Source organism: Zonotrichia albicollis, chromosome 2 (genome assembly GCF_047830755.1).
Source record: "Zonotrichia albicollis isolate bZonAlb1 chromosome 2, bZonAlb1.hap1, whole genome shotgun sequence".
Classification (NCBI taxonomy): domain Eukaryota; kingdom Metazoa; phylum Chordata; class Aves; order Passeriformes; family Passerellidae; genus Zonotrichia; species Zonotrichia albicollis.
The window spans coordinates 60,072,272-60,086,931 of record NC_133820.1 but is presented as its reverse complement, the minus strand read 5'-3'; the positions used below and the strand labels follow the sequence as shown (position 1 = coordinate 60,086,931).

Here is a 14,660-nt window from a genome sequence, read left to right as displayed (position 1 = left end):
ATTTCAGGGATATAGTACTTTACATCAGGGAAATTTAGACCTGACCTGTCATCCCAGCTGTTGCTCAGACCACAAACTCTGTGTTTGTGAGCTTTGTAAATAAACTGACATTTTGCGCCGGGAACAGATGGTAAACTGTCTTGAGGTCAATAATTAGGCAGCTGCAGTATATGATCAATAAAAATCGTGGTGATTGTTTCCTCGGTCATGGAATGGGCTTGCCCAAAGTAGAGCACAGCAATGTGAAAGTAAAGAAATCTTGGTTTTTTTAATTTCTTTTTTTTCAGGTGGTGGTGGTGTCTTTATTTGGGTATTTATTTTTGTTGATTTAGGGTTTTCTTTGTGGTGTCAGTGAGATTTTTCTTTTCTTCTGAATCTTCATTCTGTAATGCACTAGCCCTTTCTTCCACAGCTCTGCTGGCAGAGAGGTGTGGAAGGGCGGTCACATTAGCTGCAGAAGAGGTGGTGGGCATAGCTTATATGGCATTTATTGATGATTTAAGTTACCAGGGCAGTGGCAGCACTGAGGCAATGTCAGCTGCCCAGAAGAGCCTGTCTCTGGCCCTCTGCAGCAAAGCACAGCCCCAGGTTTGCCTCTGCACCAGCAGCATTCAGACCCTGGGATGGGTCAGCTGTAGGAACAGGTGTGTCTGCTCACCTCCTGCAGTGGTGGCAATGGAGTGACTGCCTGTGTCACGCTCTTGTAAACAGAGCCTGTCTCTGGGTATACCTTTCCTAAGACAGAAGGCTTGTGATTGTAATTTTTTACATGGCAGTGAATGCCTGGTTGCTCTTCTCTGATTTTACATTTTGTTCAAAATTTAAAGGAACTTGTTAAAATTTTTAACATAAAAAAGGATTAATTTCAACGTCCTGAAAGAGAGATGCAAATTTCTTTGACCATAGCCAGTTATAGATGTCAAACTATCTCATGGGTATATTTACTGTATGACACTGACTCATGCTCTGTCACAGACTGCCATGTGAGTTACGTGGACTTCAAGGGATAGAAATTCTAGAAACCTTCAAGGAGATCAATTTGGGATGGTCACACTCAGGATTCCTGGCTGGATCTCCATTACAGTAGTGCTCAGAATGATGTTGGGTTTTTCCATAGCTTCAATGATAGTCTTCAACATGCTCATGGTGGGAAGTGGAGGAGCAAGTACCAATATCCACAGTCCTCATGACCAGTGACAGGACTCAAGGAAACAGCATGAAGCGGAGGCAGAGGATGTTTAGGTTGGATATCAGGAAAAAACTTCTCACCCAGAGGATGGTTGAGCACTACAATGGTATCCCCAGGGAAATGATCACGGCACCAAGGCTTACAGAGTTCAAGAATGCTTTGGGCAAATACTCTCAGGCACATGGTGTGACTCTTGGGGTGTCCTGTGCAGGGCCAGGAGTTGAACTTGATGATCCTGATGGATCCCTTCCAACTCAGAATATTTTGTGATTCTGCATATCAGGACTTGGTTCTTTCTTGGGTTTTGGTTGGTTGGAGAAGGAGGAAGAGTCTTGGTTGTAGTCAGTAGTAGGTGCAGGTCTACACTTTGGGCAGCACATACAGTGGTTTTTGCTGCCTGTTCTGTGTGTGACTTTGCAGGGCCTGTTGGTGTTGCAGGTACCCCAAGTTCAATACAACTTGTGCCGTGTATTCCTCCCCTGCCTTGACTGACAAAATAATTTGGTAAAGTCACAATTCAGTGCTGTGTTTTTCTAGAACATTTATCTGGTTTATTTTGCATTACATAAAGACCAGCCATTAGATGGGTCTCATCCCTTCTGCGTTAATCCAGCAGCATGAATGCAGCGAGAGAGAGCTCTGGTCTGAGCACGAGGGCTCCGTGCGCTGCTCTCCTTATCTGCTCTCCAATCTTTGAGCTCTTACATAATATATTTAAGACTGTTTTTTGACTAATCTCTTTTGGGGTCTCATTTTGCATTCTTAGTCTCCAGCAACAAAGAGCTGCTATGCTCTTCCCTTGTGAAATCCTTTCCAGAAGGTGCACATTATCTACTACAAGACAGGGCAACGATGAGCATCAATTTCCATGGCAGAATAGAAGCCTGGATTACAAATTACTATTTAATCCTTTTTACGTCAAAGGATATAATAATCCTTGTAAAATGTGCTCTAAGTCTTGTGCTTGGCTGTGTGAGGTTAAGGGGCAAAAATCAAAATAGGGAATCTCATAAAAAGTAAGACATGAGGAAATGAGTGTGTTCGACATGAACTTTAGAATATGTTTAGAACTACATTTCAGCAGTCAGAAATAAAGATGATGGGCTGATACCTGGACTGCTAGTTTTCATTTTTCTCCATCTTTTCTACTACTTTGCTAGAAAACAGTCTCTGTCCTGAGCGTTGCTTGCTGAATTGCAGTAAATAATTTAGGTACAAGGTAAGCATTGCTCTAATTTGATTTTTTTATCCCCCCACAAGTAAGAACATTTACCAAAACTACCAAATATGGAAGTGCCTTAAGACTGTGAGAAAATCTCTTTTATTTTCTAAATCATCATGCTATGTGCGTCAAGCAGTGTGATTCTGTAAGGGAGAGAAGGGTAAATAAGGTTGGGAGGGATAAGGATTTAGTGTTTGAAATTGCAGACTGATGGCTGCACAACTTCCTGCCCAAGCAGCTATTTTAAGAGGGGCAAAGTTTAATAACATAAAAAGTTTAGAAAATAAATCCCATGGTGACAGACCTAGAGTCTTTTCTTGCCACACTCAGTGTGCTATAACTTTGTTAGGTAAAAAGCAAAACAAGTAAGTTGTTTGAAACCAGTAGTTTCATATGATTCGTTTATTCCATATTTTTATTACTGGCCTCTGTACTAAATCAGATGGGGCATACTGGATAGAATCTGTCCTTCTTACTGTGTAGCAATCCACAGAGGAAACCTAGAAGTAAGGTTTGCAATATTACTAATGGAATGAACTGGGCTAAGCTGTTTGCTGGTTTTTTCAGTGCAGTGTATTTAGAACATTACTAATAACCTAATAATCTGTATAGTCAAAATCCAGAAAACAGAGTAGGACCAGATTAAAAATGTTATCTCGTACTAAAGAACACAATTATTTGATCATATGACCATCATTCCACAATAGGGTATTTTTTTGCCAAATGCTAATTGCATGCTTCCAGTGTGACAATGCATAATGTGGTGTCCTTGCTGTCATAAAATGGTCATCTTGCAGGTGAAGACACTGCACTGCACCAGCTCTTATGAAGCCATAAAATGTTTGTGTTATAAAAGGATTCGTATTTGTAGATTTTTCGTTGTTGTTCTTTTCTTTGACAAACTTACAGAAAACAGGAATATTCCCCTGATCTGTCTTGTTGTTGTATTTTGGTAAATCCAGAAGTCAAATGTTTTGAAGAGAAGTTCCATATTTCCTGCAAAGTGAATAATTTCTATTTCTTTCTTTCTTTGTTGTAGAAAATGACTGAAGAGCATATATAAGTAACCCTGGAAGAAGTTGCTGCTCTGTGAGCTTTACATGAGCATCCCCATCCTATGAGAAGGAAGAGGAGAAGGATCCGTCAGCCTTCTTAGCTGTAAAATGGGGACTGCAGGTGACGACATGGCTGCAGTGGAGCAGAATGCCTCTTTGAACCCTCTGTGCTTTGAGTGTGGCCAGCAGCACTGGACAAGGGAGAACCATCTCTACAACTACCAGAACGAAGTGGATGATGACTTGGTGTGCCACATCTGCCTTCAGCCCTTGTTGCAGCCATTGGACACTCCCTGTGGACACACTTTCTGCTACAAGTGCCTAAGGAACTTTCTGCAGGAGAAGGATTTCTGCCCACTGGATCGAAAAAGACTCCACTTTAAACTCTGCAAAAAATCCAGCATCCTTGTTCATAAACTGTTAGACAAGCTTTCTGTTTTGTGCCCCTTCTCTTCTGTGTGTCAGGAAGTGATGCAGCGATGTGACCTGGCGGCACATCTTAAAAACAGGTGAGCACTGCAGGCGCTTGTGTTGCACTTCCCCTACATGCTTCTTTGTGGCCAGTTTCTGTAGCAGTAGAAATTGTGGGCAGGAGAGGGGGAGAGAATTGGTGGTGGCTTTTAAATTCACAGCAGAAGACCCTAGAAAATGGGTCAGTCAGTCTGTAGCTGTGCACAGCAATGCACTGGATTACCCCTTTTTTGTGCACCACACCAGAAAATAGTGAAGACTGCTTGGTGGCAGCCATGGGGACAATGATGTGGAGCATTAGAAGTTTGAAGAACATTATTTATCAAAAAAATAAAATACTGTGGCGGTTGATTACAGTAGGGGGAAAAAGGCTGAGGGAGTGGGAAAATTAGAAATGTGCAAACTGTCTGCAGTAGGAGCAAAGAAGATGGAGTTCAGATTTTAGGGGAAAAAGCTTTATAATGGTTAGGCACTGGCATAGCTTGGTTAGGGAGCAGTTGTCCATTCCCCATTTTTAGAAGTGTTTATGAACACATTAAACAAACTTTCATCAGGAGCAGTAACATGAGAATGGATTCTGCTTTGAGGTAGGCAGATGGACATGGTATCTCTCAGGACTGATAGACCTTCTCTGCCTGCCCTCAGTCCAGTCCAGGGACACTGGTCACCACCCAGACAGGTTCATTTGAGAGGTGCGTGGACCTGCTCCATGGACTTGTTTCCAAGTCTTCGTCTTTGTACCTTTGGAGACTCTTGCGGACCATCTTTGCATGGAGAGTGATGTTGCAGAGGAGATTGGGAGCGTGTGTGTGGTGCAGGTGTGCCTGCAGGAAAATGCTCTGTCAAGAAGGGGAAAAGGGCAGAGACCCACCTGCCTTGGCAACTATTTGTTCACAGTCATATTTCCAGTGTGCCCTCTTCCTTTTTCCACACATCCTGAAGGCATCTGGGGATTCAGAGGCTGGGAGGACTGGGGGCGTGCAGAGCATGCCACAGCCCTGTGGACTGTGGTGAGCATGGAGCTGCCTGGCTGGTTTTGGTTGTGGTAGTATGGTGTCCATGTCAGGGAGGCACAGGGGCTAATTAGGAGCCTTTCTCTCTAGGTTTTTATCTTCTTCTTTTTTGTAAATTCTCCATATAGCTTCCATGTTAGTTTAAGCACTTGCTTGTGGCGAGTAGTTTCTGATCTATACGATGACTTGAGGGTGTTGAGGAGGCCTAACTGTTTTATGATTCTGTTTTATTAAAAGGCAAAATTTAACTGATTCGATTTTAATAAAAGGCAAAATGCTATCAAGACTGCTGCTAAATATCTGATTCATCTTCTGCTTTCCCACTGTCATATCCCTCACCTCTTCAGTCCTTTTTCCTTAGCTGACATAGTTTTGAATGATATTAGAGCTGTTTAGAATGGGGTCATGCAATTTATTTGTACATAGAACACTATGTATGTACTTTTTAAGTACACATAAAAAATCCATTTACTTCATGCACAAGGTTATTATGGAATTCAAGTGAGCTGAGTCACAAGCTTTTTCTGTTTGTCGGCTGGAAAAAGCTTTCAGTTGCAGAAGGCTGCTCATTTTCAATTCCTTCTGTTCTCTTGGTTATCTTGGCTGATACGCATTTTGAATATATGGTGATCTACAGTTTTCAATTAAGTTTATTTGCAAACATCTGAACCACCTATAAATTACCATTGCTGGCATAAATGATGGCAGCAACTGCATAATTCGAATTTAATTCTATATGGATTAGTGAATCCAGTAAACTTCTACTACTGATCATTACATTTAGGAAAGAAATACAAAATTCAGTATTGTTTTAATTGTCAGCTTTGATTAAAACAAACCAGTCATAAAAAGCCTTTACATGAGATGGTTTGTGTTTCTGAAGAAAGCAGTATGGTTGGTTAATTTTCACCGTCTAAAAACCTTCACCGTCTAAAAACCTTTTCCAGTGGTTTTTTATTAGCTTCATTTGAGCATAAAAGCTGGAAGAAAATGTCGTTGTATCCACCAGGTGCCTCAGAGTGTAAGGAGAATTACTGTAAGATGCTCCCACAAGGAGATGAGAGGCATCAGACACAAACCTGATTACTTCACAGTCACTAATTGCACTGCATGGTACCTCATTGCACAAAGAAAATATTCTTGGTTTCTCAAACTCTTGAGTTTCATTACGTTCCCATGCAAACTTGGTTTTTAAAGTTAAACACAGTGCATATAATATGATTTAAAGGGAAGAACCATATGAGTCATGTACAGTTTTTCAGTCACTTGGTATAGAAAATTTGCTAGTGTTTGGTAAAGTGTCAGTTTCATTCCCAGGAGTTGTTTAAGGAAAGACTGGATGTGGCACTCAATGCCATGGTCTAGTTGACATGGTGATGTTTTGTCATGGATTAGACTCTATGGTCCCAAAAGTTTCTTCCAACCTAAGTTAATACTGTGTTTCTGTGATTTCTAAATATGAAAGGTGTATTTATGAGAAGAAAATCTGACAAAAGGTTAATGAGATTTTCTGTGTATGATTTTAATTGAGTTAATTCTTCTGGGTTATTCAGAAGTGAAAGACGTCGATTGTATTATAATGAGAGGGTTAAGTATTGTATTAATTGCTTTTTAATTAATTAAATTAACTGTTTTTTAATTAATTGCTTTTTAATTGCTAGGTGGGCTTTAGCTGTTGCCTCCAGTACTTCCCTATGGTAGCTTAAGTTACCAATGTGGATGAAGACATTTTTCCAACTGGGTAACATTGCAGATAATTTTATGTCAAATTAAGTTTGACCTTTATATGGGACTGCATTTTTTGGAATTGAAGAAACAATTGAGCTATTCACTGGGTGTCGCTCAGCATGCTTAATATATGGATTTAGAGTAGCAAAATCCATGGGAAGACAAGTTGTAAATATACAGAGCTTCATCATTCAAAATCTTGGCAATCCCAGTTATTTTGGTGTTTGTGACAGTGCTGGTGAGCCCTGTTCTTCCCACACTCTCCCGTGTTAGCTGCAGGCACTGTCCGTGCCTGGCACTTCAGAGCACCCAAAGTGAAGGGGATCTAGGGGATTTAACCCTCTTTTGAATAAGTGGATAGGCAACAACTTCACAGTCTTTACATGCCATATGGTCTCTGGCCATTGCTGGAAAGGCAAACAATCTCTCTCTGGTTGTTCTGTGCTCTGAAGCCTCTTGACTCCTTGTAAGCTTCTCACATTGTTGGCTGGGAGAGAGAATTATGCAAAAAAACCACTCTTATTTTGGCTTAGTCTTCTCTGATTCCCAAACCTAGATAACTTCTGGTGCTTCTTTTTCTCCGCTTTATTTTTTTCCTTTCTTTTTTTTTTTTTTTTTCCTGTCAAAAAAGAAACCAAAACCCAGACACTTAACTTTCCAAAGCCACACCAGGTTTTACTTCGAATTGCAGCTGTAAATCTTACCAGAATTACTGCTTAAGGTCACTTTGCTGGCAAAGTTTTATGAGCAATAGCAAAGGCACTTGGATTGCTTCTTTGCTTAAATACAGCTCCTGCTTGGGAAATGATTTAGTGCAGCTGGTTTGAGGTTATTTAGTGTGTTTGCTTTTATCAAACCTCTAGACTGGGCAGAAGCTGATGGCATAGGTTACAATGAATTCTTTCTTTTCAGTAGTCAGTGAGCAAATGTGTTTCTCAAGCTCCTACTGTTATTTTGCAGAAATACCCTGTAAACTACATCTTAATTTTGTATGAAAGCTCTTTTTATCAGCAGAGAGGGATTGCTGCTAGTGTTCCAAGAAGTCAGCTTTTAAATGAGAAATCCAGCAGACTTGGCTGTAAAAAAAACACAACAAAAGCATACCAAACCAAAAGATCCATTTTTCTTCTCTCTCTGATATGAATTAAGAAAAATTGAAGGTAAAAGCTATACTTTGTCACCGTCCAGAACTGAGCAGAAGCTGGTACTGAGGAGGGTAGAGGAAGAAGCTGAATATAAGCAGAAGCTGATTTCACATCTCTAGAATAACTGCCCTTCAATCTTGCCATTAAGTAACATCACTCTATTGCTTCAGCTGGGTAGTTGTACTATCACAGAATAGTTTGAGTTTCAATCTTGCTCTTGAGCACCTTGATTCATGAAAGAAATTAAAGAATTTCTAAAAATTCTTAAAATAGTCCTCCCTTTGTTTTTGCTCCTGGACAAGATGTTCTGGCTTTATAGGTAGGTATGAAATACCATTTCTCTAAGTTTGAATTCAGCCCTTATTTGTGCAATTTGTTTTATGAGATGTTTTTATGAGTAAAGGAATCCTCTCTTTAAAGCTTGTTTCGATCACGAGATGCCCATCTTTGTCCATAACGTGTTACAAGGTTTAGTCCAAAATGCTCTTTATCCCACATATTTGGTGTTAGTGAAAGTGTGCACCTCTGGAGATTTGTTGGCACTTAAATGTTACAACTGCTGTATGGTTTTGCTGTTTGTGAATAATATATTCTTACTGCCAACAAATACCATTTTATGTTGCAAGTGGAAAGAAAAAATCTCCGTATAGATGTGCTTGAGTACCAATACAAGGCTTTGCTGCTTGGTAGGTCACAAGCTGCGTTTAAAGACCTAGGAGCTGGCATCCCATGAATTAATGTCTCCACTAGACTGCTGCTTTCCTGGCAATGCAGTTGCACTGTACTAGACTGAAATTCAGAGTCTATTACAATTACTGGTTAATTGTGGGGGGAAGTCTGTGGGGTTTTGCCCTTTTTTGCCTCATACGGTGCTGCACAAAAGGGATTCCACTGAACTGAGTAGGTGTACTGTTTAGATTTCTTGGTACTAGGTTTTGAAATTATAATTAAACATCATTGGCCAAAATAAACCTCAAATCTATTTGTATTTTGTGTGATGACTTTCATCAGCTGCCAGGTAATGATGGGAGAATGTGCTGTGTGAGGGAGGGTGGAGGAGGACCTGGCTGTGGTTTAGGAGGCTTTGACAGAAATAGGACACTTCCAGGGATGAGTTTTGTGCTGTCCTGGTTTGACACAGCTTAAAAAAGCCCAAAACTCTTAAGGTGTGCTTTGCCACCTCGTGCAGGTCCTTTGGGCTCCTCAGGCCTTGTGAGATGGCTGAGTCAGAGTCAGCAACAGTGCAGTGGTTTGTAGGAGATACCTAAGGAAGTGTCTGGCTCACACAAGTAGTCCAGTAAGGCTGGACTCTGCTGTCAGGCTCAGAGGGATTGAAGCATGGTTCTGTGACAGTGTTGGTTTTCAGCTGTTCATTTACCTCTTTGCTGAGAAATCACTTCTATAGCACAGCAGTTCAGGGACAGCAAGGACACACAGCTTGGGGTGGTTTTGTCCTAAATTCTGGAGAATCACTGTGGGAGAGCATGTCTGTCAGAGCTCCCAGCAGACAAAAGGTTTTCTCTGCAAGAGCATTTACCCCTTGCTGTGTTGCTGCAGAAGTGAGTGATGTTGGAGATTGTTCCTTTTTTTTCCCTGTTGCCAGCATTAAGATTTGAGGGACCATGAGGCTAACCCATCAAGTTAAAGTATATTAGAAATACTGAGGGAAGTGATAGCATCTTTCCTTTTCTTGATCTCTTGGGGCCGTTGTTTTGAGGTTTGCATTGTGAAATGATCAATGATAGAAATTTCCTGCTGATTTTCACATGTAATTGTGTGTCTCTGGCCACCAGACAGATATATTGGCTGATCTGTCCCACTATACCAGTGGTTTTCTGTAGTAAATACTGTCTGGGCAAAGCCAAGAAATAGGGTTATGTTCCATCTTTAAAATAAGAGAAACGTTTTCACAAAGCAAAACCTTTCAAAAAATTTTCATCTTTGGTGCTTACACTTTCTTAACTTTGAAGAAGAAAATGACCAGCAGTTGCTTTGGGAAAAGCCCCAAGGAATTATTTCTGAAATGCATCATGTCATAATATGACCTGTCTCTAATGTATGTTTTTGTGCATATTTCAGGGCATATTTAGGTTACCTTTTTCTACTCTTCTAAACATGGAGAACGCAAAGGGGGACATGAGACAAGGGGAGAACACATGGAGAACTCCTCTGGGGAGGCCTTATAGCTTTTTGATACCTTTCAGTATCTAAAAGGGATATGAGAGCTGGAGAGGGTTTTTGTAAGGGCATGTAGTGATAGGCTAAGGGAAATAGCTTTAAACAGAAAAAGGATAGATTTAGGTTAAATAATAGGATGAAATTCTGTCCCATAAAGGTGGTGAGGCACTGGAAGAAGTTTCCTGGAAAAGCTGTGGATGCCCCATCACTAAAGGTGTTTAAGGCCAGGCAGGATGGGGCCCTGAGCAGTCTGCTCTAGTAGAAGGTGTTCCCTGCCCATGGCATGGGGTTTAAATTAGATGATCTCTAAGATCCCTTCCAACCACAGCCACTCTATCATTCTATGTATATAATTTAAAAAAAAATATTTTCATATATATATAGATATATATATCTAATGTTATGTATGTATAAACATGGCTGGGGGTCACAAAAGCTTTATCAATGTTCTTTGGATCTGAAAACTTAAAAATCCATGCTGAAGCAGTCTAACAGTATAATTACCAAATTACTTTTACAGAATGTCAGAACAGAATTGTGATTCTCAAAACATTCTGCTTTAATAAATTAGGATGTCATTAGGCTTCTGTTGTCTTTTATTCTGTTAACACATTTCTTCTCTTGCAAGAATAAATAATTTCTTCTTTTGTTATAGCAATCTGCAAAGTTCCCAAATGCTGAATCCTTCCAAGAATAGGGTTCCTTTTTTTCTGACACTGCTACAGTATGAGCATTTTTGGGTGGTCAGTGGCTTCAGAAGCAGGAACTTTAAGGACATCAAATTCTATAATATGTGATTTATCAGACACTGGCAAAACTGTCACTGAGGCAGATGTAAGATTGGTGTCCATGTCTAATTATGTGCTCATAAATGCAAGATGATTCGATAAATGAAGGCTTTCCATAAATTAGCAACATTGGGGCCCTTTTTTTGCAATGAACTATTGTAGGCTTTTAAACATAAGCAAAAGAAAATACTGCATTAAGAGTAATGGAAACTTAAAAAACTGAGTTTGTAGTGAAAAGCATCAAATACTGTTGCATAAGGGAAACAAAAATTGCACCTCCTATGTCAAAAGTCAGAAAGAAAAAACAGGAGACAGGATGGAGATGAGAACACCTTCTATTGGCCCAAGAGACAAGTGATGAACAGAGCTGTTACTTTTGCTAAAGCTCTCATACAGACTCCTAGAGAAGCAGAATTTTATTTCGGTGTTATAACACTTAGATCGCAATTTAGGGAAAATTTTCATCTCTTTCCTCCTTTGAATAAGCCCAGGAAAATATGATGCTTACTTCTTTTGGCTTACTAAGGGGAAAGAAGATGGTTTCAGTAGGTCTCCAGTTATGTCTTGGAACAGGGCTTCTTATGTAGATTTTTTTGGACCATCTTTCCAGCAAGTTATTTTCCAGAAACTAAAATGTACAGAATCCACCTTCTAGTGGAAATTGTCCCTGTCCATGGCAGAGGGCTTGGAACTAGATGATCTTTAAGGCCCTTTCCAACACAAAGCATTCTGTGATAACAAAATAAGTCCACATCCAGAAGGTGTTACAGCACATTGAGTTCATGGCCGAAAAACTACCTAGTAGAAGTTTTGTGAAGAAAGCAGTATTGGGGTTTTGTCCACTAAAACATATTTTGGCCTTAAAATTCAGTGTGTTTAATATTGTTTTTAATGCTGTGTTTAAAGCATTAAACTTTGCTTTGAAGAAGACTGATTTAACCCAAGAAAATACTTGGGCATTTTGTGCTACAAACAGGGCTGCAGGCTTGAAGCATAATATCAGTGTTGTCTTTACAGATGTCCTGGGGCTTCTCATCGGAGACTTGCTCTGGAGAGAAGGAAAACGAGCAAGGTGCAAGCAGAAGCGGAGGGTGAGAGTGGTGTGGGGGGGCAGGAGCAGCCCAGCAGTTTGTCTCCGGATGCTGATCAGGGAATAGTGCCAGCCGAGCCCAGCTTTACCTCGCCCGCCCTGCCCGCCTGGACAGATGAGCCCGGCATTGACAATCTGCCTTTCGAGGAGAACACAGCAGCAGACAGTATGTCATCACTTATCCTCCTAAGTCACTTTTATCAGATGTGGAAACATTTGTGGTGTCAGAGCTTGAATGTGCATCTTCATCTTTGGCTCTTTTCTATTGCAGTTTCTGGAGAAATATTAGTGTATTTTGATTATGTGCAAGTTTACAACTGGGATAAAGTCACAGGAAGGAAAGAAATATCTCCGAGTGTGTGCCAGCTACTGTGGTGCTGTATCATCATTTATTGTGTCAGGGTGCAGTAGTTCATGTTAATCTGCTAGTGCGACTGGCCTCACAAGTGAGATGGAAGGAGTGTCGTTTCTGTAAAATTACAAAAGTTGTTTTCTAAGATGAGATTTGTTTTTCCCCCCAACTGGATCAGCAGCCTTCTCACACACAGAGTGCTGTCGTACTTTAGCAAAAAGGCAGCTGAGTTACTCCTGCATTTGTCTGCACTGAATGAGCTGTAACATCTTTAGCATCTGGGATTTTATAGAGGAAGTGCTCAGCCTTACCACAGAGAAAGGTGGTCCTGTCCCCTTTCTTTCTCCTCTATATTTGCCATCTTTTAGCATTCTCCTTTTTCTTCTTTAGTTGTCTCCATGTTTGCTTCAGAAATGGGCTCCTTCAGTTGACCCAGTAACTCAATAGCAGCTCCTCATGCAATTGCAAGACAAAGACGTTATGGGCTAACCCTTAAAATATATTTTTATTGTCACCCCCATTTTTTAAGATTTTCTAAGCCTTCTGATGTTGACGTTCTTGTAACAAACTTTCTCACACACTTTCTGTAAATAACTCACTGTTTTGCATTCTTTTATGGAGGAGGAGAAATTTGATGGACTGTTGGTTTGTCCAGTGTCATTGGAGAGGTGGCACTGTCACCCTCCAATCCACGGTCAGTTTTTGAAAACTATAAATGCTGGAGTCAGAAAATAAACTTCCCTTTTTTCTTCACCTGGAGAGCAGCGGTGTGCATTTGTGTTCTTTCATGTCCTATAGTGATGCATTTTTATCATCATCACCAAAAGCAAAGCCCCAAGTGCCCCAATGAAGGACATGATTATAAAGGATGGGATCCAAAGGGTTGAGAATATCCTATTCCAATCCAAATGACCCCATTTCAGGAAGCATGGATGCTACTAGGTCACTAGCTGCTTTTTAACAAGCTAGGGGTTTCAACAAGTAGTAGAACTGATCCATTTGCACTGGTTTAGTTTTTTTGTTAAACTGCTGCTTTGTGGCCAGTCTACATTATATTTTGATGATTTATTTTATTGGAAGTGAATGAAATAGAAAAGATATTAATTGTCTTTCTTTTTAAAAATAATTGGCAGCAAATCAACAGCCACCTACCTTGCCTGAAGGAGAGATCACTACTATTGAAATTCATCGGTCCAATCCTTATATTGAATTAGGAATTAGCATAGTGGGTGGCAATGAAACACCTTTGATCAACATTGTCATTCAAGAGGTTTATCGAGATGGGATCATTGCCAGAGATGGAAGACTTCTTGCTGGAGACCAAATACTTCAAGTATGGAACCTCATTACCTATTCTGTCTGCTTGCTTTCTGTTCACTCCTTGCAGAATTGTTGTTAAAATGAGATGGAAGATTTTCCTTGTCAGACTATGTTATGTCAATGTTAGCTTTGCAATTATCAGTTGGAAAGCAAATTAATATTCAGAGCAGAGCATGTTGTTCTAGCACTTTTGGCTGTCGTGCTTTATGTTGTTTGTCGGACCAGTCCCTGGAATTATCTTTCCTCTCTGGCATCTGTTGTCAACATTTAAAATACAAGTCTATTTTTCTGTTTTTAAATGTTGTGGGACTTGGTCCTTATTTCAGCTTTACTCATGCATTCCAAAGGAGCCCAAGGTTATTTCTGGCTAGCAAGTTGGCATAACTTGTCCTGTGTAAGAAGCAGTTTGTGGATTGTAAGGCTGCCTTCGTCTAAACTGTTATTTTAACGTTGTCTTCCAAAAGCTGAGGCAGTTGACCAGTATCTTTCACTATGTATAAAAGACTGAGTGTTAGACTTTAATGGAAGGATTTAAAGCAAGATGCTCTAAGCATTTAAAGAAAAAAATTAACAAAATGTAAGTTGGTTTTGATTGTGTATTTTTGTTTTGGTTTAAAGTAATTAACCACCGACAATAGAAAAAAATCAAGTTCTATTAATTTTGAAGTTTTAGTTTTTATATTAGGGGAAGGGGTTGTTCATACAACACTTAAGTAACTGAGTGCTACATAAACAGAACAGTCACCCAGCTTCTATTTTTAATCCTTCCACCTGAAACAAATATATTATCATCAATTCAAAGTTACTTCAATAGAAATGTTTGCTTTTGATCTGGCAGCCTAAGATCAGCCCAAATGTAATTGTAAGCCTTCTTCATTTCACTGTTTTGAAATGAAGCTGATAGAAGTAGCTTAAATACAGTAGTTACCCTTGGAATAAAATTAGTTTGCACTTCAGAAAATAAAGTCCCTTTTGAGAAATGTGCCTTTTTCAGCTCTTGGAGTGTAAGCATAGTGGCTAGCCAAGAAAACAACCCAAGAGCTTTCCAAGATGTTTCCTTTTCAACAAGTAATTGCAGACACTGATTGAATGCTGCCTCATTTATTTTT

General features: G+C 40.0%; 1 protein-coding gene across 3 annotated transcripts in view; it reads left to right on the top strand.

Moving 5' to 3' along the window:
• LNX2 (ligand of numb-protein X 2) overlaps nucleotides 1–14,660 on the top strand; it is a 59,644-nt gene that overhangs the window by 29,099 nt on the left and 15,885 nt on the right. For all 3 annotated transcript variants that reach the window (XM_005482494.4, XM_074535269.1, XM_005482495.4), the window contains exons 2-4: nucleotides 3,451–3,975; nucleotides 11,807–12,045; nucleotides 13,365–13,564. In XM_005482494.4, coding sequence (XP_005482551.2) covers nucleotides 3,575–3,975; nucleotides 11,807–12,045; nucleotides 13,365–13,564 — 840 coding nt within the window. In that variant the 5' untranslated portion in view covers nucleotides 3,451–3,574. The remainder of the gene's footprint in view (nucleotides 1–3,450; nucleotides 3,976–11,806; nucleotides 12,046–13,364; nucleotides 13,565–14,660) is intronic.